Source organism: Eurosta solidaginis, chromosome 3, assembly GCF_040869045.1.
Source record: "Eurosta solidaginis isolate ZX-2024a chromosome 3, ASM4086904v1, whole genome shotgun sequence".
Taxonomy (NCBI): domain Eukaryota; kingdom Metazoa; phylum Arthropoda; class Insecta; order Diptera; family Tephritidae; genus Eurosta; species Eurosta solidaginis.
This window is the reverse complement of record NC_090321.1, coordinates 197,892,674-197,919,674: the sequence shown is the minus strand read 5'-3', so window position 1 is coordinate 197,919,674 and position 27,001 is coordinate 197,892,674. Positions and strand designations below refer to the sequence as shown.

General features: G+C 37.3%; 1 protein-coding gene across 3 annotated transcripts; it reads right to left on the bottom strand.

The window, feature by feature from the left end:
- Positions 1–231: 231 nt before the first annotated feature.
- Positions 232–27,001, bottom strand: PolZ1 (DNA polymerase zeta catalytic subunit). Of its 3 annotated transcripts, XM_067774519.1 has the most exons (18): positions 26,802–27,001; positions 26,512–26,741; positions 26,198–26,451; positions 25,899–26,128; positions 25,626–25,826; positions 25,294–25,546; positions 25,098–25,217; positions 24,613–25,038; positions 24,468–24,552; positions 24,294–24,416; positions 17,815–18,917; positions 14,324–15,147; positions 13,175–13,663; positions 12,778–13,112; positions 7,069–7,287; positions 6,129–7,004; positions 5,845–6,072; positions 232–709 (listed from the first exon to the last, which is right to left on the bottom strand). In XM_067774519.1, exons 1-18 carry the CDS (start codon positions 26,931–26,933, stop codon positions 301–303), a joined length of 6,537 nt encoding a protein of 2,178 aa, XP_067630620.1. In that variant the 5' UTR covers positions 26,934–27,001; the 3' UTR covers positions 232–300. The 3 variants fall into 3 exon arrangements, with proteins under 3 accessions (XP_067630620.1, XP_067630621.1, XP_067630622.1); XM_067774520.1 differs by lacking the exon at positions 24,294–24,416; XM_067774521.1 differs by lacking the exon at positions 26,802–27,001 and having other exon boundaries at positions 26,516–26,655.

Below are 27,001 nucleotides of genomic sequence, written 5' to 3'. Positions count from 1 at the left end.
TGTTCACTATATATTTCATATCTTATATAGCCGATTATTTGGATATTACGAATGGGATAAGATTATTGTTCAGCCCCATTCATGAGAGGTATGAAGTCCCGTCCTTACATGTTTTTTATTAATAAAATATTGACCAACAATATATAAAAACTGAAATTTTAGCCCAATTAAAAGTTATAATATATCAGCTGCTATATCATGTGTAATGCTCATAAAACGTATACCAAAAAAATTTACCACTCTTAAACCGACTTTATTTTCTTATTTATTTGGAATCACCAACATTTTGTGCACTTAATACTAAAATCTTTCCGACAACAAACAGCGCATATATTCAACATGCTTTAAATATCTTCGTTTCACTTCACTTACATACAACACTGGACAATCTAAAGAGCAGCATTTTATTTCGCCTGCGCGTCCACAACATGCCTGACATATTTGCTGTGTCAATTGGTAGCCTCGTTCAATTTTAGCTATTTTTCCATGTAATGTAACAAAGGTGCGTTGTGGTCTTAACACACATTCCCCACAAATACCCTGATTTGTTTGACGACCACAATCTGTAACACAATTTGTAACTGAAAAATACTGTGAAATTGTGCTTTTCTTTGACTGATGATTTGTTGTTGTAGCTACATAATTAATAAGTTGATTGGCTGTGGAGATAGGTGCGGCGATAAGTAATTTACGTGGGAGGCTTGCAAACCTGTATTAAAAAATTTATAAAAAATTTTTGTTTTTTAAGTAAGTTAAGTAAAGAAAATGATCATCCATTTAAACTGGAAAACGCATCGTAAATGTGAAAAATTTAAATAGTAAACTGTTTTCATTACAAGAACAGTTGATTTTTATAGGCATTTGCGTGTTCAAATGAATTACATGAATGAATTCCAGCAAACACAGACTTTGAAGTTGAGAGACATATTCTAAACGGTGTGTCGACTGCATTTCGTAAAAAGTATTTGGGAAATTTAAAATCAATTTCAGAAAAGAGCAAGTTTATTTCAAAAGTGCTCAAATACATTTCAGGAATTTCAATTCGACTGTTGAGGGGAAGATGGTCGTATTTCAACTCCCGTTACAAAACTGCGCTAGCTGAGAAAAAAATTTTATATTTTATATAAAAAAAAAATCCATTCATTGAAACCATGATTCAATTACTAGAGGTTTGTTCTTCAATGACAGCAGAGCTTTGATACTCCCAAATTGAAAATCTGGACGGGTTGCTTTTACGAAGTAAGGAAACTGGTAATAATTCACTCCCCTTTAGCGAAAATTGTAGTAGAAAAGTACCTTTAGTAGTATATTAGTAGTGATAATGAATTTGTAAATGCCAACAGGTTTTAGAGGAAATAACTAATTTTCTACAAAATATTTCGTGAATTGATAAAGAGCTATGTTGGTTTAGAATTTTATTCAAAAATACACTATATCAAAATTTGTTTCAAAAACTCCCTATATGAGCATAAGTTCAATGCATGTTGACATAAGAGTGAGTCAATGAAAAGCATTCTGAGGCGTTCTTCAATCTTATTATAATATAGGGAGTTTTTGTGACAAATCATGAAATGGGTTTTGAAAAATATTTTGAGATATGGGACGATGTTGAAAAGGCAGCCCACATGGTCTGACAAAAAAAAAATAAAAGAAAATGGCTTATTGTCTTAGAACTTTATATTCCGGTCTTGACTTTGACAGAAGAGTTCAGCTTTTATGCGGTTATTTGAAATTTAGGAAAGCTCCTTTAAGTTAAGTATTCATGGAAGTGTTCCGGATAAACCGTTAATTTAGAATATTGGGAACACGTTCGTGTGATACTACTTCACGAGGTCCGAATATACATAATATTCAAAATATAAACCGATTCCCCAAAGTCTTAAATGGAGACGAATGTTCCGAACATACAGAATGAATAAGTTAACATGCTCAATGGGAACATTTCGTTATGGCATCTTCATTATTTACTAATGTCATTTTTACGTGAGTCAATTTACTAGTCGAGTTTTGGACGTTGAGCGATGAATTTTGAAGTGGTTGAGGGTTCGTATGTTCATAGGTTTACGAAAGTGCACGATTCCTTGGTGTCCGTACTATTCATAAAACCTATTTTCAGCCACACTAATAGATCATGGCGTTGATAATAAATTCATCATAAAATTAAAATAAATGTTCTAAGGAATTATGCAGTTCAGTACTTATCGGGTATTTGTAAACTGATTGCTTCCTATTTCTACTACGAATATTTTTCCAAAAATCGCAAAGAAACAACACAGTTAACGGATGTCAATTCGATTTGGGAGCAAAATGGCTGCAATTGTCAAAAAATTTCTCTGTCGAGCAAACCTCTTGTGATTGAAACATGCATTGAAACCACGTTATGACAAAATCACTCTATTATAAATTTTTTTTTTTTTTTTTTGTAGGTTTAGATCCATGTAGCTTCCCAGTTTTTCAAAAGCTAGCCACCAAAACATGGCGTTTTCTTTACTGTTGCACTCAATTTGCCTTCATTCTGGAGTTTGGCCACCTAGAACTCTGCAAAATAGCTGATTTAGTAATGTTACTATGATATCGTTTTTCTTGTTTGAAAAAAAAAAGTTTGTTAAATTAACACAAAAGCCTGCGGAAGTGCTGTAAAAACCTAACAGTGCAACATTACGTCGAGAAAAGAAAACGCCAATAGATATTACTTTCGAACTTCGAAATTGGACTTATCTAATATATGTATTTATTTACTGTATTGCGGGTTTGCCTTCTTTTCTTATATAAATTATATACATTGTTTTTTTCTTTTCATGCTTATGTATATAGCAGGTATTATGCATTTTGATGCACTGAATTCGAAACCGCAATCAGATCTCGGATATTTTTTCCGTTTTTGAGGTTAGGGCTGAACCATAATATGTTATGCGAATCCTGTTATATTATCTTGAAAAGAATAAGGCTGACGACAGTGTGGAGGTTATTCAAATGATTTCTTGTGGAAAATTGTAAAAGTTGTCACAGTGCCATAAAAGTAATATAAAATATATGAAAATAAAACTTGCTTCTCGCCTAACATAGTTTATAGCGAGCACTCTGCCGTCAGCTTAAATAACAGTTTGAAAAAACTAAAAAACTACGCTTTATAGCTAACCAAACTGGAAAATAATATTTACTAGAAAGTCGTATAACCATAAATAATATACTCAAAAAAAAATTTACTTTAATAAAATTTAAGTTATTAACAGAATAATCAAATTCGGATTCCGTTACGTATGTACATATCGCTCATTTACTTCAATAGTGTCATAACTCAAAAAACACGACTTTTGAGCTAATAACATATAAACGTACCCAATATCATGATCTATGTTGTATAAAAAAATCTTTGTGATCAGTTAAAAATTTACCACGTGCTATAAAAATTAAAATATGCCTTTATATGCGCAACATATGGCAGTTAAAATCTTTGAATGGCTCTCCTGGAAAATTGTGTTTTTTGAGTTGACACTATTGAAGTAAATGAGCGATATGTGTATACATTAGGGTGGGTCGATTTGTATGGACGAAAGTTAACCGATATCGAAAGTTTTCGATAGGATTTAGGCTCAGGAAAAAAGTTCCACTACGCATACCCGAAAAAAATAATTTATGAGCCTGCGAAATTTCAATTTTTTTACTTTTTTTCGACTTTGATTTTTAAGGTTTTTTTCATGACCTACTAAAAAATGTTCATATGTATACCCTTCCGACCCAAAAATGTCCGCTAAAAACGTTGTCGATAACAGTTTTTTGAAAAAAAAAGTGGTGGAACTTTTTTTCCTGAGCCAAATCCTATCGAAAAATCGATGGCGCGATATCGGTTAATAAATCTACCAAGTCTAATATACATACATACTCAGCAAAAAACGAGCATAAGCGGTTGTAAGCAATAAGGAATACTGGTTTCACTCCTGCTAGATAAACATTAGTACAACGTAAATATATTACATTGTAAACCTTATAATAACGCCTTACTTTAAGCCTCTTTATACTACAAGGAATCCTTATCCCTAAGGTAAACCAAAAAATGGTGTGGTGGTAGCGTGCTCCGCCTACCACACCGAAGATTCTACATGAACCCGGGACCTGTCTCGTCAATTTGTAGGGAACATTAAAAAGAGCACGACGCAAATACAGCAAGTGGTGTCTTATAAAATGGCCTTTTTTTTGACTCCATAGACCTTATATGCTTATAACTCTAGCTAATGGCTTATAATAATTCCTTATATAAGCTTTATTTAATATGGTCTATAAGCCTTACGTATAACATTATCTTTCAGATAAACCTTAGGTGTTGTGACATGAGTACATAAAGATAAGAAGTAATATAAAAAATAAACCTAACAACTAATATTCTTTAAAAAATTAAGGCCTGATGCCATAAGCCTTTTGGCCTAAGAAATAAGTCTTATATAAGGTTAAAACTTTTTGTTAGGTTTATACAACCCAAGCTAATAAAATATCAGCACAATTATAAAATTCCCTCCGAATTTTGTTCTCGCGATTTTTTTTATTCCCGCGGAAAAATTCCTCTCAACAACAGCAACAGATTTTGTTTACCCAACAAACATGGAAAAAAAATTTCTCCAGCGAAATACATCTAGTTCCGGAGGTGATATTCAACATCATTATTTAATTATTCTTAAATCAGATAGTTCTCTAGTTGATATTCTACTTCATTCCCCAATAACTATCCAACCTTTGAGAAATTTTGTAAAATGTATAGTTCTCGAATCTCCATTGTCTAAACCTTCCTTAAGACGTTATTCTTAAATTATTTCCGACCTTTGAGAGATTTTGAGAAATATACAGTTCTCAAATGAATATTGAACACATTTCTTCAGTTGATATCCTACATTGGATATCGAGTTGTGGTGGAGTTAAAAACAAAATCCCCAATCAGCTACCACCAAAACCAACAGAAATAAACACCTGGTTGATAGCAGTAATGAAGTGTAATTAATCAAAAATAAATTATATATATTTTAATTTATTTTCGTGAAAATAATGTGGTATGGAATCTTTCATTCGAGTCCAGTTAGAGAACCACAAGTTGGGAATTTAATTTTTTCAACTTAAATAATAGCATTCTTTGTTTTTTGTAAAAAATTCACTCTCTTGCTAAGTACGCCATGGTTTTGGAGCTGAGCCACTGTTTCGAAACAACTCTTGAGATTTTAGAAGTATGCTTACTTATCAACATGAGCTCTAATGGTACTCAAGCCCAAATGCTTGTTGGGTATATTCGACGCCATTTCGAACTGATAGGTTAACTAGAGTTTAACCCTGCCAGATCGGCCGTTTAAGTTCAGCGTAACCTTCAGTTAAAGTTGACTGAAAAACTGCAAAATAAGGTTAAAAGTAGTTTAACTGCCAAACTGAATTGAACTTGTATTGAAAGACCGGGCCTAGGAGAAAATAGTTAGAGGAATTTTTCCGCGGTAATAAAAAATATGCGAGAACAAAATTCCTATGGAATATGTAACATTGGGCTGATATAAGGGAGGGTCCAATTTCAAAATTCAATATCTATGTTTTGGAGGCTACCTTCGAAAACACGGTAAAATTTATGTTTTGCCTATGTATCAATCTTTAAAAAAAATTGGTTTTGTCCAATACCCACCAGAATGTTGTACATTGTTATAGCTTATGTCACTGTTAGGCATCACAACGGACCTTTATTTATTCTAAATGAGCGTCTTCTACGGTGGTAAAGGACGGACTAGTTAGATTATCTTCTACTTAACTTCGGTGTTTGTTGGAATTGTATTACTATATACATACATAAAAAGATAAGTAAAAAAATAATTGTCTTACCACTCATTTACATCAGCGCCAATAAGTAATAAACAGCGATTAAGTGGTGGTATAATAGCTTTTGTGATATAATAGATCGCATTGATCTTTAAGCCTTCATCTTCCAACACTTCTTGTGGACTACGTACAAGCCGTATCAATGGCACGCCTGGTGGACCATTAACAATTACGAATGGCACACGTTCACCACAGCGTGGCACATGACGCGGATCAGTCTGTATCCATCTTCTGTTAATAAATAAATTATTCAAATACTCGTCTTCATGCGTGTTTTGTGCACAAACCTTGTCAACTCTAGAGCTGGAACACAAGCTGTTGGTTTATAACCATTCAGACCACGAAACTCTTTTGCAAATATTAAATCTTGCAAATTAGCGCGCCCCGCCAGCAGTTTACTAAATTGGCGGCAAACATATTTTTTGATTTGGCTGACATCTGTGGTTTCGAATAAGATACGTAATACTTTTTCAAGCATCTTAGCAACGGCAGGACAACCATCGCGCCGCACTGTCTCAATACCTTTAGCTTCATACACTGGTTCCCTTTGTTCCATACTTTCATACATATAACCAACATAGCGTTTCTTTGTTTGTAATATACATGGTTGATATACTTTTTCAAGTTTCAATTTCACTGGTTTTGGATTCACTTTGGTTACAGCCGCTGCTATTTCTTCGCCTATTTTGAAAGCCTGCTCACGATTTCGTCCAGGAACTTGCACAAACAAAGAATCTGTATCACCGTAAACCACGCGCACGCGCCACTTTTCATTCGATTCAACCATACGTATAGCACGTTCCAATGTTTCACGACCTTTTGCCACAACAGAGTCACCTAACTCAACGGCAGGCATGCGGCCACTAAAATTTGCTGCTGTATAGCCGTATGTTACATTTGCCATTAGCTTGAGACCAAGCTGACGCGAGTGCAGTACACGTTGTAATGCTGAATTTGTTCTATCCAACTTCATAGATTGTTTTACCATTTGACGTGTATCTAGAATTTCGCTGAGCATACGTGGTAATATACCTTCACGCACTGCGGCTTTAACGAAAACAACACCGCAAGGTGAAATCGTAATAAGATCATCATCAATCAAACGCCGCAATAATGTTGGCGAAACACGTAGCTGAGAGGCACCAAACTCGAATGGAGTTGAGCTATATTGTAGGAGATATTTACTAGAAAAGATAACAGAACTTAAAAAATTAAAGCAATAGTTACTGTCCAAGATGTTCTACACGTCCCAAACATGTAGAAAAACAGTAGTTGTAGGCTATAATCATGCTCGGGTAAAGACTTTGAAAGTCTAACACTATTACTGGATCAGCGTAGAAACGAGATCGCGGCTCTAAAATTAGCGGTAAATATTCAGGTGCTCGCATGTGGGCACGTTGTTGTACGCTGGGCGAGAGTGGCACTAAATTGCGCGGCTTTGCTATCCTTAAACGAAAAATGTATATGTAAAATGAAAGGTTGGTTAAACTAAAATGATTATAAAAGGTAAGATGAAGGAAAAATGTGCACAAGAGAGACAAGGAGGGTGAAGGAGGCCAACAAGTAGGGAAAGGAACCCCGAAATGGCTGCTAAAATAATCCCGGCTGGTTCTTAAATAGTCACTTTAAAAAGGTTATCCTAAAATAGACCCAATACAATTTAAAAAAAACGAAACTGACTCGAAATTATCCTTAAATAATTCGAGAATTAAACCGAACTGGGGTCAAATTATAGTGAAATAGTCCTGAAACCGCCCTTAAATTATCCCACAAACAATCATGAAATAGTCTAAAGTCACTCTCTAAAAAGTTCCAAGATGGTCCCGAAATATCTTTAAAACCATCCCGAAATAGTTCCAAAATTATCCCGAACACAATCCCGAAACGATTAAATTATCTGAAAATTATCTCGAAAGTGATAGCTAATGGCCGCGTCACAATGAAGTTTCTCGTGCTCATGAGTTTTGATGCTAAAGCGAACATCGCCACAATTGCGCAAGATGCTGCGTTTGTAATTAAAAACGAACTTCAGACTTAGCAGTTGAAAATTATTTCGCCTTGCCGGAGCACTGTTGTAAACATTTCCGCTATACTTGGAAAGTACTTGCTAACATATTTTGTCTCCTAATCTTTTCTTAAAATGCAATTTTTAATTGTGAAACACGTTGTATAAGTACCAGTTAGGTTGAACTGGCCGGTCCATGAGGACCTCACCTAGACTGAAAAATTCTGTAGTGTGACTAGAGGTTTGTTTAACGACCAAACTGAAAACCCCTATCAAAAACCAGGACCTATGTTATAAATTAACTCCGTCCTCTTGGCAAATACTAGAAGCTTTCAAGGATATATGCCGCTTGCTGCTTCTAAGTCTGACAGCTATATCACTCCTAATAGCTGGAGTCTTAGCCTGGCAAGCGCAGGGCACGACCAACCCGCACTTCCTACGTCTGCTATTGCTATGCCCAGCCCAATTCAAAGTCACGTGACGCCAAAACTCAGTGCCCAATGCCCGTTTTGAGGTTACAGTCCTCTCTTTTTAATGATGGGAGTAATTTTGTTTGTACAAGGTTGTAAGACTTACACATTATCTTCGACACTTTACAGCCCCGTGCTTAGGTAAGAGTGCAGCCGTCGGGTTGTTTTCAGGGCTCCCGTAATGCTAAGCCTTAATAGCCTGCATACCACTTTAAAATTTTACAAGGTAGATTCTTTTTTGTGGCTGTCCACCAAACAAAGACTCCATGGAGAAGGATAGGCTTTACAATCGCTATAAATACCCAACGAGAGAGAGTGGGCTATAAACCCCACGTTCACCCCTGCATTATTTTACATGCATAAAGCGCCGTCGAAGCCTCCTACACGTTGAGCTTCCACGACAACTTTCTAGAATGATTGCTAGAAATTCGTGTAAGTTTTTTCTTGCAGGGTCACCCCTCCTAGCTTAGGCCTGGTCCAATTTGGAACCTTTTACCTCTTAGTAAACAATACCATATTCGTCTTCTCGGCGTTGACTGTCAACCCGGCATTAGATGACCAGGTATGTACATCCTGAAGCGCCAGATCTATCAAGAGCCCTTATTACAATTGCAACGTCATCTGCGTAAGCCGTAAGTTTGACGGGACATCGAGCCGCCTGAGCAGTTGGTTGATAACTTTGGTAATAAACCAAATATTTATTTTATTTTAAAAATTTATTTTTATTTTTTTTTGAGTTCCAATATTTTAATATTAATTAGAATTTTAATTTTTGAAGGTATTCAAAACGAAAACTTATTAATAATTATAATTATTTAATAATTATTTTAAAAATTAAAGTACAAAATGGAAAGTAGTTAACACTATAATAACACGCCGCCCTGCGGCGTACCCTAGTTCACTGATTTCATACCGTGTCGTCATACAAGCCTCGTTGTGAAGAAATCTTCCTGCAATTTAACATGCAGCCGATCCTCTACTTGAAATTTCTAGCAAGGCTGGGCCCGGAGATTTAAGCTAAGAGAAAGTCTTCACCGCCCATTCGATCTTGGTATCGGTCACCAAGCCCTGCACTACCCGCTCCGTGATCGAAGTGTGAGTACTGTCCCCCGGCTCCTCCGAATCATCTTCCGATGAGAAATGTGTGTCGAAAAGTACCTCAAGGAACTCCTCACTATTACGTGACCATTCCCCGTTCTCTTTCTTTATTAGTCCCTGGTCCATGTTTCCCCTTGCTAGGACTTTCCTCTACCGCGCTGTTTCGAGGAAGTATTCGTTGTTCGCAAAGAAATTTTTCCATGAGACTATGTTACTCTGGAAATTTCACTCTTGTAGATCTTCAACAGATCCCTATACTCGTCCCGGCACACTTCAATTTCCGCCGCTTTTGCCAGCTTAATCATTTCTTTTACCTGTCTTATAAGAATGTTCAACTCGTTGCTCCACCATGTCGGCTTTGCTTTTCTTCTGAATCATCTTAGAGGGCAAGCTCTATTATACACAGTCAAAAACCTCTTTGTTAGGAAATCATTGGACTCCTCCAGTTCCTCCAGTTGCTCCACATTGGCAACCTCTTTTGGCTGTCCCAGTTTTGTTTCTACATAGGTCTGGAATTTCGTCCAGTTCGTTGACAGGTTGCTTACTTCCAAAGAGTGAGAAAATTAACTTCACTTACGAAGTGTGAAAGCACTAAGGCTGTGAACTGCATCCGGATTTTTCAACTATCCGGATACTGGAATAAAAGTTGAATATCTGCATATCAGAATTGAACGAAGCAAAAATCGAAAAATTATTCACAAAATATGTTTGTAGATTATTAAATTAACGTCAAAAATTAAAAAGCTACAATTTTACAAACAAGTGAAAATAAGAACAGTGCCATTTCTTTATATTGTGAAAAACGCTACAAAACAAAGGATCGACATCAAGTCTATGGAGCCACTATCGGGTTTTCCATCTTCAAGAGAATGGTATCGACGCAAATGCTGTCCGTGGTTTGAGCCCTGGCATAATCAGTCATCCATGCAGTGCACATACACTCAATTGAGTGTTAATTTAGGAATGAAACTACCGGAATGTTGTGGAGTCATCCAAAAGGTTTCAAAACTGGTGATGAGTTTCAATCTTTCGAGTAAACTTCGAGTAAACTTTAATACAAACTGAAAAGACAGTTAAAACTAATCCAAAGTTGTCCAACTAGATGGAATTCAGTTCCTTTTATGTTGGAAAGAGTTAAAGAGCTTAGATCTTCTATTGTTGCAGTAATTTCTGATCGTTCAATTTTCAACAACAAGGCCGCTCAAAATATTGCAATTTCGGACAGTGACTGGGATGCAGTTGATATTCTAATAGATTTACTCACCCCTTTCGAAATTGCGACAAATGTGCTTAGCAGTGACACCGAGATTACAATTTCTAAAGTGAAACCCATCATTCATAAAATTATTAATAAGCATCTGAAATTTAAAAACACTGATACGAGGATGGCAAAACATTCAAATGAAAAGTAGCTTCAGACTTGAAAGACGTTTTTCTTTTGAAGACATTGAAGATCCATCGCTGGAAAATATCATTATTGCACATATATATGGCGAGTTGTCTTGATCCGAGGTTCAAGCAGTTGAAGCAAGTTGAGACCGATGCTTTTCGTAACAAAATAAAAAATCCAGTGAAAAAAATGGCAATAAAATGGGTACTGTTGATATGAATGTCCAGGAAGAAGCTCCGGAAAACAGTGATCTCACAGCCGTGGATATACCCCTAAATGATAATGACAATGACACAAGGGAGGAAGACGAGTTTCAGCGCTACTTATTCGAAGAACAAATAAACCACAATCTCAGTGCCAGCAAGACCATGGAAAAATATATCCCAATCTGTCGAAAATCGCCAAAATATATCTTGCGGTACCTGCCACTTCAACAGCTTCTGAAAGGGTATTTTTCATGTGCTGGAAATGTAGTTCGTCCCACACGAAATTGTTTGAGTCGGGAATGGCACTTGTTTTCTTACACCAGAACAAGATGAAAATAGTTTAACATCATATTACATATTTCTCAATACGAGCCTTTTTGTATTCACTGTTGATTGATTTAAATGCCCCACGAATTTATTGTTATTAATGTTAAATAAACATATATGGTACATCACTTTCACTGGATATCCAAAAATACGGTTATTAACCGGATCTTCATAAATCCGGACATCCGGATAGTTTCACAAACGAATATTAACCGGATATCCATGCCGTCCGGATTTTATCCGTGTCAACGGATGTCCGTATGGATATCCGGATATTCGATTATGCGGATAGTCCCAGCCCTAGAAAGCACTCATAGCCAAAGCAAGTGTCGACAAAAATTGAAATTTGGCTACTTTTTCATGTCAGATGACGCTGGTTATGCACTATTTGTCGCTCTCCCTACAAATACATGCAATCTACTTATCTGTCAGCGCACGATGCTGTGATAAAAATCGTATATGACCGGGCTTTAAATTATGCCAAACGATATACCGTGACAATCCCAAAAAATAGTGCAAGCAATCCCTAAATCGTCCCGAGAACAATAACTAAAGATAGTCCTGAAATCGTCACGAAATATAAATCGAAATCAAATTGATCCCAGTCACTTTTCCAAAGTTACTCAGACCTCGTTCTGTTGGATTTAGATACCAAATATTATTAGTCGAGGTCAAATAGACTAGGAGTCATACTTATTTAGAAGACAAAAAGCTGGTGCCGAAGGGGGTTGCCGGTCTCTTTTTAAATTTGTTAGAACTCAGTATATATAACAAAAAATTGTGTAATCATTGGTTAAGGTCAATATGTATACTTAAAGTTATAACGATTAAAAATAATATAAAAATAAATGTCGTAGGGCATGAACCACACTCTTTCCAAAACACTATAGAAAGTTAATCCTTTTAAACTATAAGGTACCAATGACTCGTGTCTCCCTGGGTATCCTGCTTTCCTCTTTTGCAAGGATAATGTGTAATGATTACGTGGTTCAACGGCCTAGCGAAGGTATTTACCGACTCAGTGGGGATTGGGCTTAGGGCCTCCTCACACATATCTACATCAAACGGCTGAGATTGTAGGCGCCGGATCTCATCGTAGTACAGTATGCAGTTGTTTTCTGTAATGTCCCGGTTCGAGACCATTCAGAAAAAACTGTCTGTTCAGCATTTCATTATGCTTTTTTATGTTGAGCTCTTTGCCTCACTACTCAGATGAAGTTTAGGGGTCATAAGTTGTTAGCAGCGTTTATTCATCCTACCTCTATCTCCCTCTCTATCGTTATCGTTCTCCCTCTATCTCTCTCCTTTTCTCACTCTCTTTTTTATCACCCTCTTTCTTTTTCTCTATCTCCTTCTATCTTTATCGTTCTCTTTCTATAACTTTATCTCCTTCTCACAATCTTGCCCCCTCTCTCTTTGCATATGCGCGTGATTTCATACCTCAGCATCATACTCTCAACTCGGAATTGTGAGCCACGTGAGAGTACTTCATAGAACTGTATGCCTATTAGTTTTGCCATTTCACTAGTGCGCCCAATCAGATCAAGCTGTTCTAACAATGCCAACGTACCACAGACACGTTCTATATAATAATCAATAACAATCCAACGTGTATAAGGCACATCAAACCATTTTGTTAGACTGCGATGACTATGAGCTGGGCAACGTTTATGTAGAATATGATACATGACATTTTCAAAGGTATATGATGTAAGCGCAATTTCTGAGCGCATCAAACGCCAAACGTCTAAAAGTATACGACCACAAAGTTTCATCTATAAATATATTTATCAATAGTACATATGTATACTACACAAATAAATACTAATACGCTCACCTCTATATCCAAATCTGTGAAATGTTCACGATCTTCATCTATATATTCACGTACTTTCTGTGAGGGTACACGTGACAATAATGGTGCAATATTAAAACCAAGTTGCTTTGAACGTTCTAACACAAAACCCCATGATGCAGTCTCAATTTCATAGCCACCATATATATCCGGATCCCAATGCCTACACAATTCAACAAGCGATTCGAATGCTTCAATTTCGGTTTGTACGAAGCGCATTGAAATATTTGTATAGCCACCTGTGCCGAACATGCGATAATTTTCTTCAATATTATAACTTTCTATATCTTTAACAATTATGCAACCGCAAACCGGTTTTGACATTTGGTTTGCAGCGTTTTGTGATGTCATGGGAGAGCGATGCTCTATAGCATAAAACAGACAACGCACTTCATCTAGCGCAGGATCGGGTAGCAAATTTCCGCGTGAAGGCACGAATAGTTCGAGTATAATTGTTGTTATATAATTACACTGAAAATATTAAAAAAAGAGTAGAAAAAAAAACTCCATTTAAAATTTAAAAATTTGGGGTAATCACAGTTTGCTTGTGGTATCTTTATCCCGATAATACAGGTCTCTTAAGATAGCCCAACCTTTTCAGCACAATCAAAAAAAGAGACCTTACTAAATTGCACAATATTTAATGCTAAATTAATACGGGTTAATTAAATTTATTACACTTGTATTTTAAAAAAATATTGAGGGTTGGGCTAGCTTAAGTTTAAGCTAACCCATCCAATATGCACAATCAAAAAACGAAAACGTATTTAATTACAGAATATTTAATGCCAATTTAATACAGGTTAATTAAATTAATTACACTTGTATTTTAAAAAATATCGAGGGAGCTTAAGTTTAAGCTAGCCAAACCCTCGATATTTTTTTAAATACAAGTGTAATAAATTTAATTAACCCGTATTAAATTGGCATGCAATAGATAATACACTCTTCCTGTCAGCACTCTTTGATTAGACAATTAATATTTATTTATTTATTTTAGTGAGCTGATGCGAGATAATATCTTTAGAAAAGAAATACCTAGAGCTTAGCGAGTTTTGTTTTTCAACTCGTGTTATCCCTCTCGACAAAGTAAAAACAAACAATGATAAGCCCAAAGGCTTCATTTTGTACCTCCACATCCGATTTAGCTTGCTGCAAGTTCTCCAAATTCACTTTGAAACCAAATGTTGTACTCAGCGAGGTAGAGTTTAAGCCAAAACTGAGCTCATGCGACGTTGACTTTTCTTTGATCTGCAATTCTTTTATAAATGAATTACGTTTCATTGCATTCAATACTGTTTGACTTGATATGGTTGAATCAATAGATGATGAAAGTTGTTCCATGTTTAACAAAGCTAAGCTGTTTTCAATTTGAGTTGCGGACAAAGTTTTATTAGATGAGAAGTGACCATCGATATCAGGACTCACACTTTTCATTATTTTTTTATGCAGTGAAAGTTTTGCACGCTTCGTATGCGATTTCAGTTTTTTCGCTTCTGCTGTACCTGCATTTTTTTGTGTATTATCTTGACTTACTTTGGAGAACCCTTTTGTTTCAACTACAGGTGTTGGTGGTGTTAGTGTCAGACTAATTGCACTCTCACCATCATCATCGCCATCTACGCCATCATTTAATATCATTGTTATTTTCTGTCTTCTAACTTTTATGGGACTCTCTTCGAAATCCACATTATCCTGAGCACTGTCTTTGGCATTTTGCAGTAGATCACATGCTTTTAACCATAATTTTGCATCTTCCCGTGTGGGCGGGCACATTTTTGGTACTATTTTCATCGGTTTGTGTTCAGCAAAATATTCACGTATGCGTTTAGGATTCATTGAAATTGTTGAAGGTCCGCCTATTGTCAACATTTTTTGCCGCCGCCATTCAGTAAGACCTTTTAACTCATCACCCAATACACTTTGAAATTCATCACAGTCATTGAGTTTATTTCCTATGCAAACAAAATACAAATCGTAAAAGTTTATACTTATTATTAAGAATTCATGAGCTTAACACCGGCTTATAATAACTGTATATTCCATTATTATATTTTTCTAAGAGAAACTGGTGGCCACCGTGGTGTGATGGTAGCGTGCTCCGCCTATCACACCGTATGCCCTGGGTTCAACTCCCGGGCAAAGCAACATCAAAATTTTAGAAATAAGATTTTTCAATTAGAAGAAAATTTTTCTAAGCGGGGTCGCCCCTCGGCAGTGTCTGGCAAGCGCTCCGATTGTATTTCTGCCATGAAAAGCTCTCAGTGAAAACTGATCTGCCTTGCAGATGCCGTTCGGAGTCGGCATAAAACACGTAGGTCCCGTCCGGCCAATTTGTAGGGAAAATCAAGAGGAGCACGACGCAAATTGGAAGAGAAGCTCGGCCTTAGATCTCTTCGGAGGTTATCGCGCCTTACATTTATTTTAGCGCCAATTAAGTAAGTAAGTAAGAGAAACTGAAAAGGTTCGAACCCCGAATCACACGTTGAAACTGCAGTTGCCTTAACTACTAGGTTATCCTGCTTGTATTTGTTTCCTTGCTTCCGAGTTTACAAAGCTCCTCATTCCCAACGAAAAAGAAACTTTATAAAAACAAGATCTACACAACACGCAAAATTAATAGACAGAATGTCTCAATTGTGTTGTTAGTGTAGAAATGAGATAAATTGAATTAAGCAAGGAAACAAATACAAGCAGGATAGCCTAGTGGTTAACGCAACTGCATTTTCACCGTGTGATTCGCGGTTCGAATCTCGGTGAAACCTTTGATAACATTACGAAATTGCCTGCTGATGATTACGTGGCGGTTTTCGAAATGGCACCATCGCAATATGCCAGTTAATGTTTCTTTCTTCCTTTTCAGTTTCTCTTAGAAAAATATAATAATGTAATATACAGTTATTATAAGCCGGTGTTAAGCTCATGAATTCTTAATAAACTGAAGAAAAAAAAATAAATGTAAGGTGCGATAACCTCCGAAGAGATCTAAGGCATAGCTTCTCTTTCAATTTGCGTCGTGCTCCTCTTGATTTTCCCTACAAATTGGCCGGACGGGACCTACATGATTTTATGCCGACTCCGAACGGCATCTGCAAGGCAGATGAGTTTTCACTGAGAGCTTTTCATGGCAGAAATACACCCGGAGCGCTTGCCAAACACTGCCGAGGGGCGACCCCGCTTAGAAAAATTTTCTTCTAATTGAAAAACCTTATTTCTAACATTTTTGATGTTGCTTTGCCCGGGGTTTGAACCCAGGGCATCCGGTGTGGTAGGCGGAGCACGCTACCATCACACCACGGTGGCCGCCCAAGTATAAACTGAACACTCCATTAAAACAAACACTCGTAAAAGTTTTTTCTTTAAAACAGTAACTAAATGTCCCCGGAACTATTCGAAATCATCCCCATGGTGCATTCAAAATGATCCAAAACTATTAAAAACAATCCCAAACAGTTCTGAAATAATCTTGAAATAACCCATGCCAAAAAAAAACCCAAATAAATCCGTAAACAATCCTGGATTTCGTCCTTAAAACAATCTGGCAATGATGTCGATAAATTTTCGTTTATAGTCTCAAAATAGTCCCTTACTGATCTCCAAATTGTCCCGAAATGATTCGGAAATTATACCAAAATAGTCTTGAAATTATCTGAGCAAATACTGAAATTATGCAATAAAGCACCAGAATGTAGCAAATCGATCTGGAACGCAGTACCAATATGTTAACGAAAAATAGTATCAAAATGGCCCAAAATTAACAGAAAATAAGCGCAAAATGATGCTGCAAGCAATACTAAAACTATCCGGAAAAATCGCTTATATGACCCATAACCTCTCACGAATATGTCCTGAAATGTTACCGAAAACAATCCGGATAGGATTATTCATTGATAATAAGATATGATCCCGAAATAGTACCGAATACGAAAACATTACCGAAAATACCCCTTAATGGTACCCAAAAGACACTGCTAACTTTTCCACGTTTGACAAGGCCTTGATCTAATTGACGTAGGTGCCCAACATTAATTACATAGGCCAAATAGTCTCACAGTTATGTTACCAGGTTGAGTGGCGGTTTCCACTTTTCCAAAATTTGCAGGAGTGGGACCCTTTCCTCTTAAAAAAAATAAAAAAAGATCCTTCCATATGTGTTCCAAATTCGTCAAGCCACTGTGGCATGATTAAGACACAAAGCTGAATTAAATGTAATTGTTACCAGGGAGCATGAGACCTGCTCTGAAAAATTTGCAGGTAGATCTCTCAGAACAATTGGCTATTTGCACATTAAATTGCATCCTAATCCATTCAACCGTTCTGTCGTGATTGAGCCACAACGACAAACGACTGTACATTCAAGCGTGTGCACCTCATAATCCCAACAATATTCAGAAATCACTATATCTTGAGAGAACGGACCAATCTATTGGCGGAGCAAATGAAATCACAGCAATGCGAGAGAGCAAACCGAATAATATTTCCTTTTACATTTTGATAATGAGACCTCACGCTCAGAGAGCAAAACAGAAATACCGTTAGGAGAAAACTTAAGCACTTGCACAAATCTAGATCTTATAAATCTAAATCCAGCTTAGAACTAAAGAAATCTCTATAAGTGTTACCTGGAATATACAATGCCATATGTCCCACTTCTTTCCGTCGTGTTATATCATCGGGATCGCCATAGAAGGGCGTTGGGAATTCGTATTCTGGAATATCAAGCTTATCACAAGCGGCCAACACCTCATCGTATGTTGGTGGTAAATTAAGCGGTGTTAGCTGTACCAATTCATTTGAATGCGTATCGAAGAATTTGAGTGATGTTGCATGATCTTTTTCAGATTGACTTATAGTATCAGCAGCATAAGTTTGTACAGGCTCAGGTGTGCTATTTGTATCTTCCAAAAAAGGTTGGGTCGATGTGCTTTTTTTTGGTATAGGAAGAGGTGTTGGATGCAAAATCCCACCAGAATAAAGCGGTCTACTTAAATCCTCCGTAAATGATATATCATAAAAGCTTTGTATATGTGAATCATCACCATCGTTGTTATCTTCGTCCGTTTCAGTCGATTTCGTTGTTGGACCGGATGTTTCTATGGTGTTATCATTGTTTACGGGTAACTTCGTATCTTTTTTAAGCTTTTTCCTGCGTTGTGCTATATGGAAACTTCGACGTAGACGCTTAGCACCAATTCTAAGGGGGGCATCTTCTGTATCAGAAGCCACAATATCGTCGTCTTCGTCGTATTTTTCTGGAATGCTTGTGACGTTGAAGTTTACAGGATAAAGCTCCGCACAATTTTCATGTTTGCTACTCAAAGGCTGTTGCTGATAATATGAAGCCTTTATAACATCAGTTATTTTACTGTTAGATTTTTCCTCAGTCGTATTGGCGTGTTTCCCAATATTGCTTACAGTATTTTTTCGAATTTTAACTACACATTTTCGTATGGCAGTTTCGTGATTAATACTTCTTTTACTAGCCTCAGAAGATATTTCATTGTTTATTGCATCTGGCGTACTCTGTTTTGTTGTAGAAGTAGTTTCCAGATATTGGTATTGAGCCTGAGTGTTTATAGTTTGCGGTTCATCTTTCTTGGAATCATTCTCGTTGATACTGTAAACTTTTAAAATTCGTTCGCTTTTTCTTCTCCGCGGAGTAAGCTCGCAAGTGATGTGCGTCTTATCCATATCCATACCTTTCCTAGATCGACGGATAGGTGTTCTAGAAAAAAATATGTTGTAAGAAAAATTTAATTGGGGAACAACTCCCTCGAAAAATATTCTACTCATATTTTTATTTCCTTTATATTAAGTCCGTTGAATGTTTGTCCGCGTTTTCAATACACATCGTGCAATCGATTTTTAAGTAACTTCTCATTGAGCTACAAACGTGAAACTTCAAAGATAGTTCAGACAACGAGGCAACGCAACAAAATGAGAACAATTTCCATAAGGTGGCGCACGGATCGAAATATTTAAATAAGAATTTGGAAATTTGGAATTTTGAGATCGAGTTTTAAGTAACTTCTCGGTGAACTAAAGGCTTGAAATGTCAAACATAATTCAGAGGCCGTTGACAGTATAAAACATATTACAAAAAGTTTCGATAGGGGGCGCACGGATTGAGATGCAACCATCCCTTGCACGTTACATACTGACAAGAGTGTTGTGACCGTCCTAAAAAGATTATTTCGGGCAAACGCAGCAAAACCATTTCTGGACCGGGCTGAAATACAGGCCCGGATTGGGTTCGATACCTTCCCGGAGCAGGAGAATATGGCGCAGTCCCGCTGCAAGGACCTGCTGGGATGATGACAATTTGTGGGAGAGACGCAACAAATTAAATGGGGTTACACTGAAATGTCAGCCCTTGGTCGGGAAAAATCTCGAGTCACTCCGGTACATAGAACCGCCTGCCTTGGAAAGCATACTTTTTTGTCTTTATAGCTTATCTCCCTCATGCATTCGTTTACTGCTGATCCTCTTATCATAACCGAAGTTGTGTGGCATATCCTTGTTCTTATATCGCATAAACCTTCAATACATGTCGATTTTGATGACATGCTCAACTAAGAAGTCCATCGCCAATATGACTTCATCAACAATCTCTGCCACAACGAATTTGTGTAGAACCGCGGCCTTCCCAATTACAACCTCATATGACACTTCTCCCTGCTAACAGACGAGGCTCTGGCGACCCCAAGCTCCTCATGGAACTTGGGGGTGGGGAGGGAGGGATGGCCTGAAGGTTTAATGTGGCCATATAAATCGTTCCCGAGATGGTCGGGCCAGCACCTTAATGGTGCTGTGTTACCGGAGCGTATCGGATCTGTATCCGACAAAGGACCATCACATCGATAACACTCCCCAAAGCCTTCGGGGAGTAACTAATCGCTACAACAACAACAACAACAACACTTCTCCCTGTACTTGGTTATGCTCGCCAGCGACCGCACGCAACATTGCTTCTTGTAATATTTTTACTCTTCTGTTGACCAAATCAGATCGGAACTTCTCGGTCAGCTAGAGACTTGAAATTTCAAACTTTATTCAGGGAAGTTTCGCTAGAGGACATACGGATCGAGCTATTTAGAGAAATCTTACGGAACGGAGGGAATTTTGCGATCGATTTTTAAGTAACTTCTCATTGACCTACAAACGTGAAGCTTCAGACGCGCCCGTATATTCAGTCAGTAAATTCTCCTTGACATCCACATATCCTCCTACGGCAAGACTGCTCGATTTTCTTCGGATTTGGGATATATGTAGATACAGATATATATATGCATCTGGCTCGCTCTAGCTCATCACCTTCAGCTTTGTGCTTAATGTGATCTGGCTTCCTGCACTTGAAGCATCAGAACACTTCGCTGTTACGATCCTTTTAGTGCTTCCAATATTGCGTCTACCTAGTCTTGCCTTTCTACTTCCACACGATGAGCTTTGTATGCTGGTTTACTCAATAGTGAGGCAGTTTCCTCAGTCAATGCAATACCGTTTCTGCGAATGTAGGTTTTGAGTTTGCGTATGTAGCTCGCTTCTTTTGAACATCCCCTATTCCATTGATAAAGCTTTTTTTTCGAGATTTGATTGCGTGGTGGGGGACCTTCTTATCTTTGAAAGTCCCAGTTCCAGGTTATTGTCCAATGTATGTTAGGATTAATTTCTTGATTTACTTTCCAAAGTGTAAATGTAATTTTGGCACCACAGATACACAACGGTAATACCATACAGGCCATTTATTTTAGAAATAATAATTTTTATTTTAAGAAGAATTTCAGCACAACCTTACACCACGAAATGAAAACGAAAAGTGTTGATAAAGCTCTGCATTTTTACAGTTTCGGTATATTGCACGGGAGCGTCCACATTTGTCGAATGAGCCAACCTCTTAACATCCGAAGCAAACTACTGCAGAGTCTCATTAGCATTAGGTAACGGTTTTGCAATTCTATTTGGTGTATCTGCTTCTTGTGTTCGCATCCGAATTGCCTTTCTAGAGCGCCCATCAATATTTCGTAGTTGTTTCGTTCTCCCTCTGTAATGGCTTTTATTAGGCGTTCCTGCACAGACTTCACGGATCCCTACACCCTCAAGTTATTGTTCACTGCACTAGTTCGTTCGAAGCTGGAATATGCCTGTTTTATTTGGAGGCCGTATCATGAATGCCATATTGTTAGGCTTGAACGTGTGCAGAAAGCGTTTGTTCGGTTCGCGCTGCGCTCGATGAACTTTTCTGAACCGATTCCATCTTATAAATCCAGGTGCTCACTTATCAAATTAGAGTCCCTGGAATGCAGAAGAACTGTCCTATCGCTCATGTTTGTTTATGACATCATTAATGGTGTAGTTGATGCACCTTGTCTCCTCAGGAGTCTCCGATTCCATATCCCTATAAGGCCTCTTCGTAATATACCTATTTTCTATACGGATTGTGTCCGAACCCTCTATGCCTCAAACGCATCTTTGCTTAGAGCTATGACCGACTTTAATTGCATCTCTGATTCTTCAGCTATTGATTTTGCTCTTTCTAAGTTTACTTTTAAAACAATACTTACTGATATCTTTTCAAACAGATAAATGTGCTTGTCAATCTCTTCATAGCATGTAAATTTTATTGTGTCTATACTCAACTCATGTACTATACTATTAAATAATTATCTAATTTTAATTTAACATTGTTATCTAGTCTGTAAGTGCTTTAAATGCCATAGACTGAAATAAAGAAATATGAAATATAAGATCTCAGCAGCAGGTCCTTTTAACGCCACGCTGCTGACGTCGTCTCGAGTTGGTACTTAAATTCCTAGAAAGGAACAGAACCAACAAACGTTGGGGACTTTCAGATAAGATGTTAAAGTAATTGGACGGTTCAATTCTAACTCCTGAATCCGATCTTTTAAAGCTTCAATCTGGGCCTCTATTTTATCCTGTCGACCACTGAACTGCGTCAGTTTCTCTTCTAAACGCGCTTCCAGGGATGATACCTGTGCGATTCCAGTTGAGATGCCATGTAAGTCTTCTGTTCTGCCTGCTGTGAAGACATATAAGTCTTCTGAGATTCCAGTTGAGATGCCATTGTCGATGTTGGTGCAGCGTCTTTGTCGTCTAAATTCCAGATATTAACTGCTACGGGTTTCTCAAATTGTAGCTCAAGGACCTGAAAAGGAACACAACCGCCAAAGGACAGAGTTATTACCTTTGTATTACTCGCTGAAGCAACTGGGTGATTTAGTTACAACTGCTGTATACGATCTATTAAAGTATCCACATTTGCCTCTCTTTTATCCTGCAGTTGTGTAATTTTTGCATCCCGCTCTTCTAGACTCAATGAAATACAGAATTCCTGCTCTTATATTTTTGCGAAGATCTGCCATGATACCTGTTCCGAAATTCCTACTGACATTTCAAATATACATACGTGCCTCTTGCCCTTCCAGATGAGATACCATATATCTCTTCTGTTCTTCTAATTGTGCTCCCATTTTGGATGTAATTTGTGTCCGAAACACGCGTCTTCTGTGCTTCAATCTTGGATGCCATCTATATCTTTTTCATCCAGCGAAGATGACGTGTAAGTTTCTGTTTTCAGCACAGCTAGTTTTGCGTGAGTATCCACATTTGCAAATGGATTCGGAGTCTCTACCTTCTCCTTCATTTTAGTCGCTGGGTCTTCCACGTGTTCATCTACGTCGATATACTTTATTGTAGCTCGGATTTATTGCCAGTAGTATTCAATCCACGGGCTTCCAATTCCTTTTTGAGCTGCTGGATCTTTAATCTACTTAACTTTGCCATGTCCTAGTTGTCTACGAAATCTTCGGAATTTATTCAACAATTTGATATAACGGATTCACTTTTTACCATAAACAAAACTGTCTTATCCTATCTTAACTCGCAACAAAAAAATAAAAAAATAAAAAACAATCGAATAAACTAAAAATGTTCTGTAATTGAACAATGTAGTATGTATAAGTATAATTTCTAACTGTTATGTATAGTACTCAGCTGATGATTTTTATTCTGTAGTTGAGCAGTTTTAGATCTCGACGCTTAACAAACCTCCGCTTATCAACAACTCGGCAAAAACAAAAACAAATCCGTGCGTCATGCGGATGCGTCCCTCGCGCCGGTCGGGCGGGCTTTGGAGGGTATTAACCGTTGGGTATTATTATTATTATTATTATTCCTCTTTTGACACCAATTTGCGGAGAATTTTAGAAAATTCTTTATTATTCTGCAACTGCTGTTATAGTTTGAATCGCTGAACTGTCAAATAAATTACTGAAATATTAAATATAGAAAAAATGTTCTTTATTTACAACACAACTATGGTAGTAGTAATTCACAATTAAATTACTCGCGTATTTCGTTTACAGCGTTTAAAACCAAACTGATTAACTTAGACAATTTGCCTCGTTCATTTATTTCTCCCAGGGTTTAGACTTTTCTCGAACAGCCCTCTCGAATAGTTGCTTATTTATTTCTCGTTTCTATATCTCATGTTGGCTTTGGCTATATACATGAATAGGCGTGTATATTTGTTAGTGATAACTTCTGCGCTTTTAGCTGCTGTTTACATGTAGGCGTAATAATGTCTGAGCTTTTTTGTGCTCACAATATTATAAGGCCTATCTATTTTCTTCCGCCGTGTTCCTTATCTCTTACCACCATTTGTAACAATTGCTGGAGTAGGGTGCGCCTGTTGTTGTTGTAGTGCCGATAAAGGCACTCCCCGCAGGTTTTGGGAAGCGTGATGGATGTTGATGGTCTTTTGCCGGATATAGATCCGGTACGTTCCAGTAACAAGCAGCGTTAAGGTACTAGACCGACCATCACGATTATATGACCACATTAAACCTTCTAGGCCACCCCCCCCCCCCCCCCCCCCCACCCCTACACATCTTAGTTCGATGAGGAACTAGGAGTCGCCAGAGCCTCGCCTGCTTAATATGTGTATGATTCATTCATATTTGTAAAAGGTTTCCCTCGCCTTGGTGAGGTTGATAATTGGGTTGCGGAAGCTCTAAAGCTACAAAACTTTGTATTGCGCTTATAAACCGCTTAAGGCGAAAAGAAAATAAATTCAAATACTTGCCGTTTTGAATTGATTCCATCCTGTGCTTCGTTACCCTTACTAACCACTTTGCACGGACTCCAATCCACGCCTTTTCTGCGCAATGCGCTTAATGCAAGCTGTTTACTTAACGTCATGTTTGTACTAAAACGTATTTTTACTAACTTTACTACCAATAGCTAATATAAAACTGACCTCTTCGTATCATGAGAACCAAGTTCCAGATCTTTCAAACCGGAATTGCCTCCAGGCATAACTTCATTCGCACACGCTGTGGTTTCTGCAATAGCATACTGTTAACACTTTTAGGTACGTGAAAATAATTTTATCAAGTTCTTACGCTCATTCCTTTTGGAATTGATTTTTAGTGGTAACGGAGCATATTTATTGCTTATTGATGACTTTGGTGTTCGTGGCGATCGCTTCGGCGAAAGATTCAATCTATTTGGCGGTTTTGGTGTGCGGGGGGGTGTTTTTTTACTATTTGTAGCATTAGCACTCGCTCTACTTGCTCTCTTAGAAGGTGTCTTTGGTAATAAATCATCTGCACCGTCCACTTGAGGTAGTTCAGATTTTTCATTACCATTCTCTTTTCGTTGACTTGGTGTAAACTTTAATATTAACTCATCCATATCCTCCAAAACGATTGAGAAGTCATGTAGTTTGTCATTTTCACTTGCATCCGACTCGTTATCACTATCAGATAGCGGCTGACTCATGGCTGCAGCGGCAACTTGCTTATCTAATAAATCTGGTGAGGGTTCAACTATAATTATATAAATAATAATAATGTTATTCGTCAAGAATATCAGACATCTATTTTACAATGTTTGTGTGTTTGTGTCAAAGGTGCTAGCGAACTGTCTAAATCGATTTGATTTTCATTATCCTCTTCCTCCTCCAACTGTTTTAGTATATCCAGCAATTCCAAATCTTCTTTACATACTAAAAATTAAATAAAATTTATTTAATAAAGTACATTAAATTACTCAAACTCTTTTTATTACAAAATTTTACTTACGGTTTACATGTGAACCTTTTGGTGGCTCAGTCTTTCGTAGTTCTTCATCAACAATAGTATCATCCCAAAAAATGCTGTCACCCCTTTCAACTCCATCGACAGTTGAAGACGTTTTGCCAGCCTTCAATGTGGACGAGCTGTTGTTGGATACATGGTTTTCAATGAATGAGGCATCTATTAAATTTTCATTCGTTGTGCACTCCTCTGGGTATATGGCATTACCAATTATTTTTGAAAGATTGAATGTACGTCTCTAAAATGATATACATAGAAATTAATACTACCTACCCAGTATTATTTTATCACTTTATTTATTGAATCAATAAATTTACCCGATCTTTGCCAGTACTTTCATCCAGTGCGAAGCTTGCAAGGTTGGAATTTAAAGATTGGTCAACTGTAGTATCACTAATTTTAGCCGATAAATCCAAATCCATTAATTTGCTTAGCAATGCTGTGCGGTGAAAAATTTCGCTTTCTGTTGGTAATAAATCAGGACGTTCTTGAGATACTGGTATCTCTGGCGTGGGTACCTAAAAACCACAAATCAATAAGGAAGAGAAATCAATTATTTCTTCGAGTTCGAACTAAATGGTATGTTTAACCTTTTTTCCTTCGAGCTGTACATTCATTTTCTGTCTACGCAAACGTTCATCATTCCAAATAGCTTCGATACCAGGGTTTGAATTCTCATTGTTTTGACCATAATTTGCAAGCTGGAAACGGTTAAGAATGAAATTGGAGCCAATGTCAACTTCAAGTGCACAAATTGATTGCTTTTTTGGAACAATTTGGTCAAGTACTTGCTGCTCCCTCAGCTCGAGAAGGGGATCGCCTACAAATATATATCCGAGAAATGACCAATTAATGTGCATATATGTAGTATGCACATCTACGCACCCACCTTTAGTTAAAATGTTGTCGGCGACTTGACGAAATTTTACAATTTCCAATGGTACGTGTATAAAACTCATACCATACAAATTGTAATCGATCATAAACTGTAGAATGTACGGCACGTGTGATTCGTATGGATGAAAATTTTTATTCATAACAGCGCCGCTTTGTAGCAAATTCGCGGCTCGACGAACAAATCGAGGATTAAACATATATATTTTTAGAAACTGATGCTCTCCTCTATGGTATCCATAGAACGGGCTGAAATGCATTTAAATTGTTACTATCATTCTGCTTACATTCAATAGTTATTCATCTTACATGCCTTTAACTTGCTGCACTTTGAAAACGTGTTGTGAAGCAGAACATGCTTGTCCTAAAGAAATATTTATAGCTTTGTCTACATTTGTAGCAATGTGGTATATAGCTTTATTCAAAGATTCGAACTCTTTTGCCTCGTAGGGTATGTAAAAATACGGGAAAACGCCATGAATGTGCATGCAAGTCTTAAGGCCATCCGCATTGGAACCAAATACTCTTATGATTGGTACCTTTAAATATAATTAAATAGGGAACACAAACTCAAACAGATTTGAATGTAATGAACTCACCCTTTTGATTTCTCTTCCTCGAAACTCTGAATAACATGGATCAAAGCCCGATACTGGCTTTTCCATGTAGAAGTCAGCTATGACTAAGCGTACAGAGAATACGCTATTCGTCTGCATTTTGGATTCATTCATATTTGCTTGACAATTCTCGAGGCATTGTGCTTCACAATTTAATCCATTATAAACATTTAACAATTGAA

Coding starts and splice junctions, on each gene's coding strand:
- PolZ1 (XM_067774519.1), bottom strand. CDS start 26,933: ATGAATGAATCCAAAATGCAGACGAATAGCGTATTCTCTGTACGCTTA. Junction 26,129..26,197: donor CGACAACATTTTAACTAAAG/GTGGGTGCGTAG, acceptor ATATATTTGTAG/GCGATCCCCTTCTCGAGCTG. Junction 15,148..17,814: donor TATGGCATTGTATATTCCAG/GTAACACTTATA, acceptor TTGTTTGCATAG/GAAATAAACTCAATGACTGT.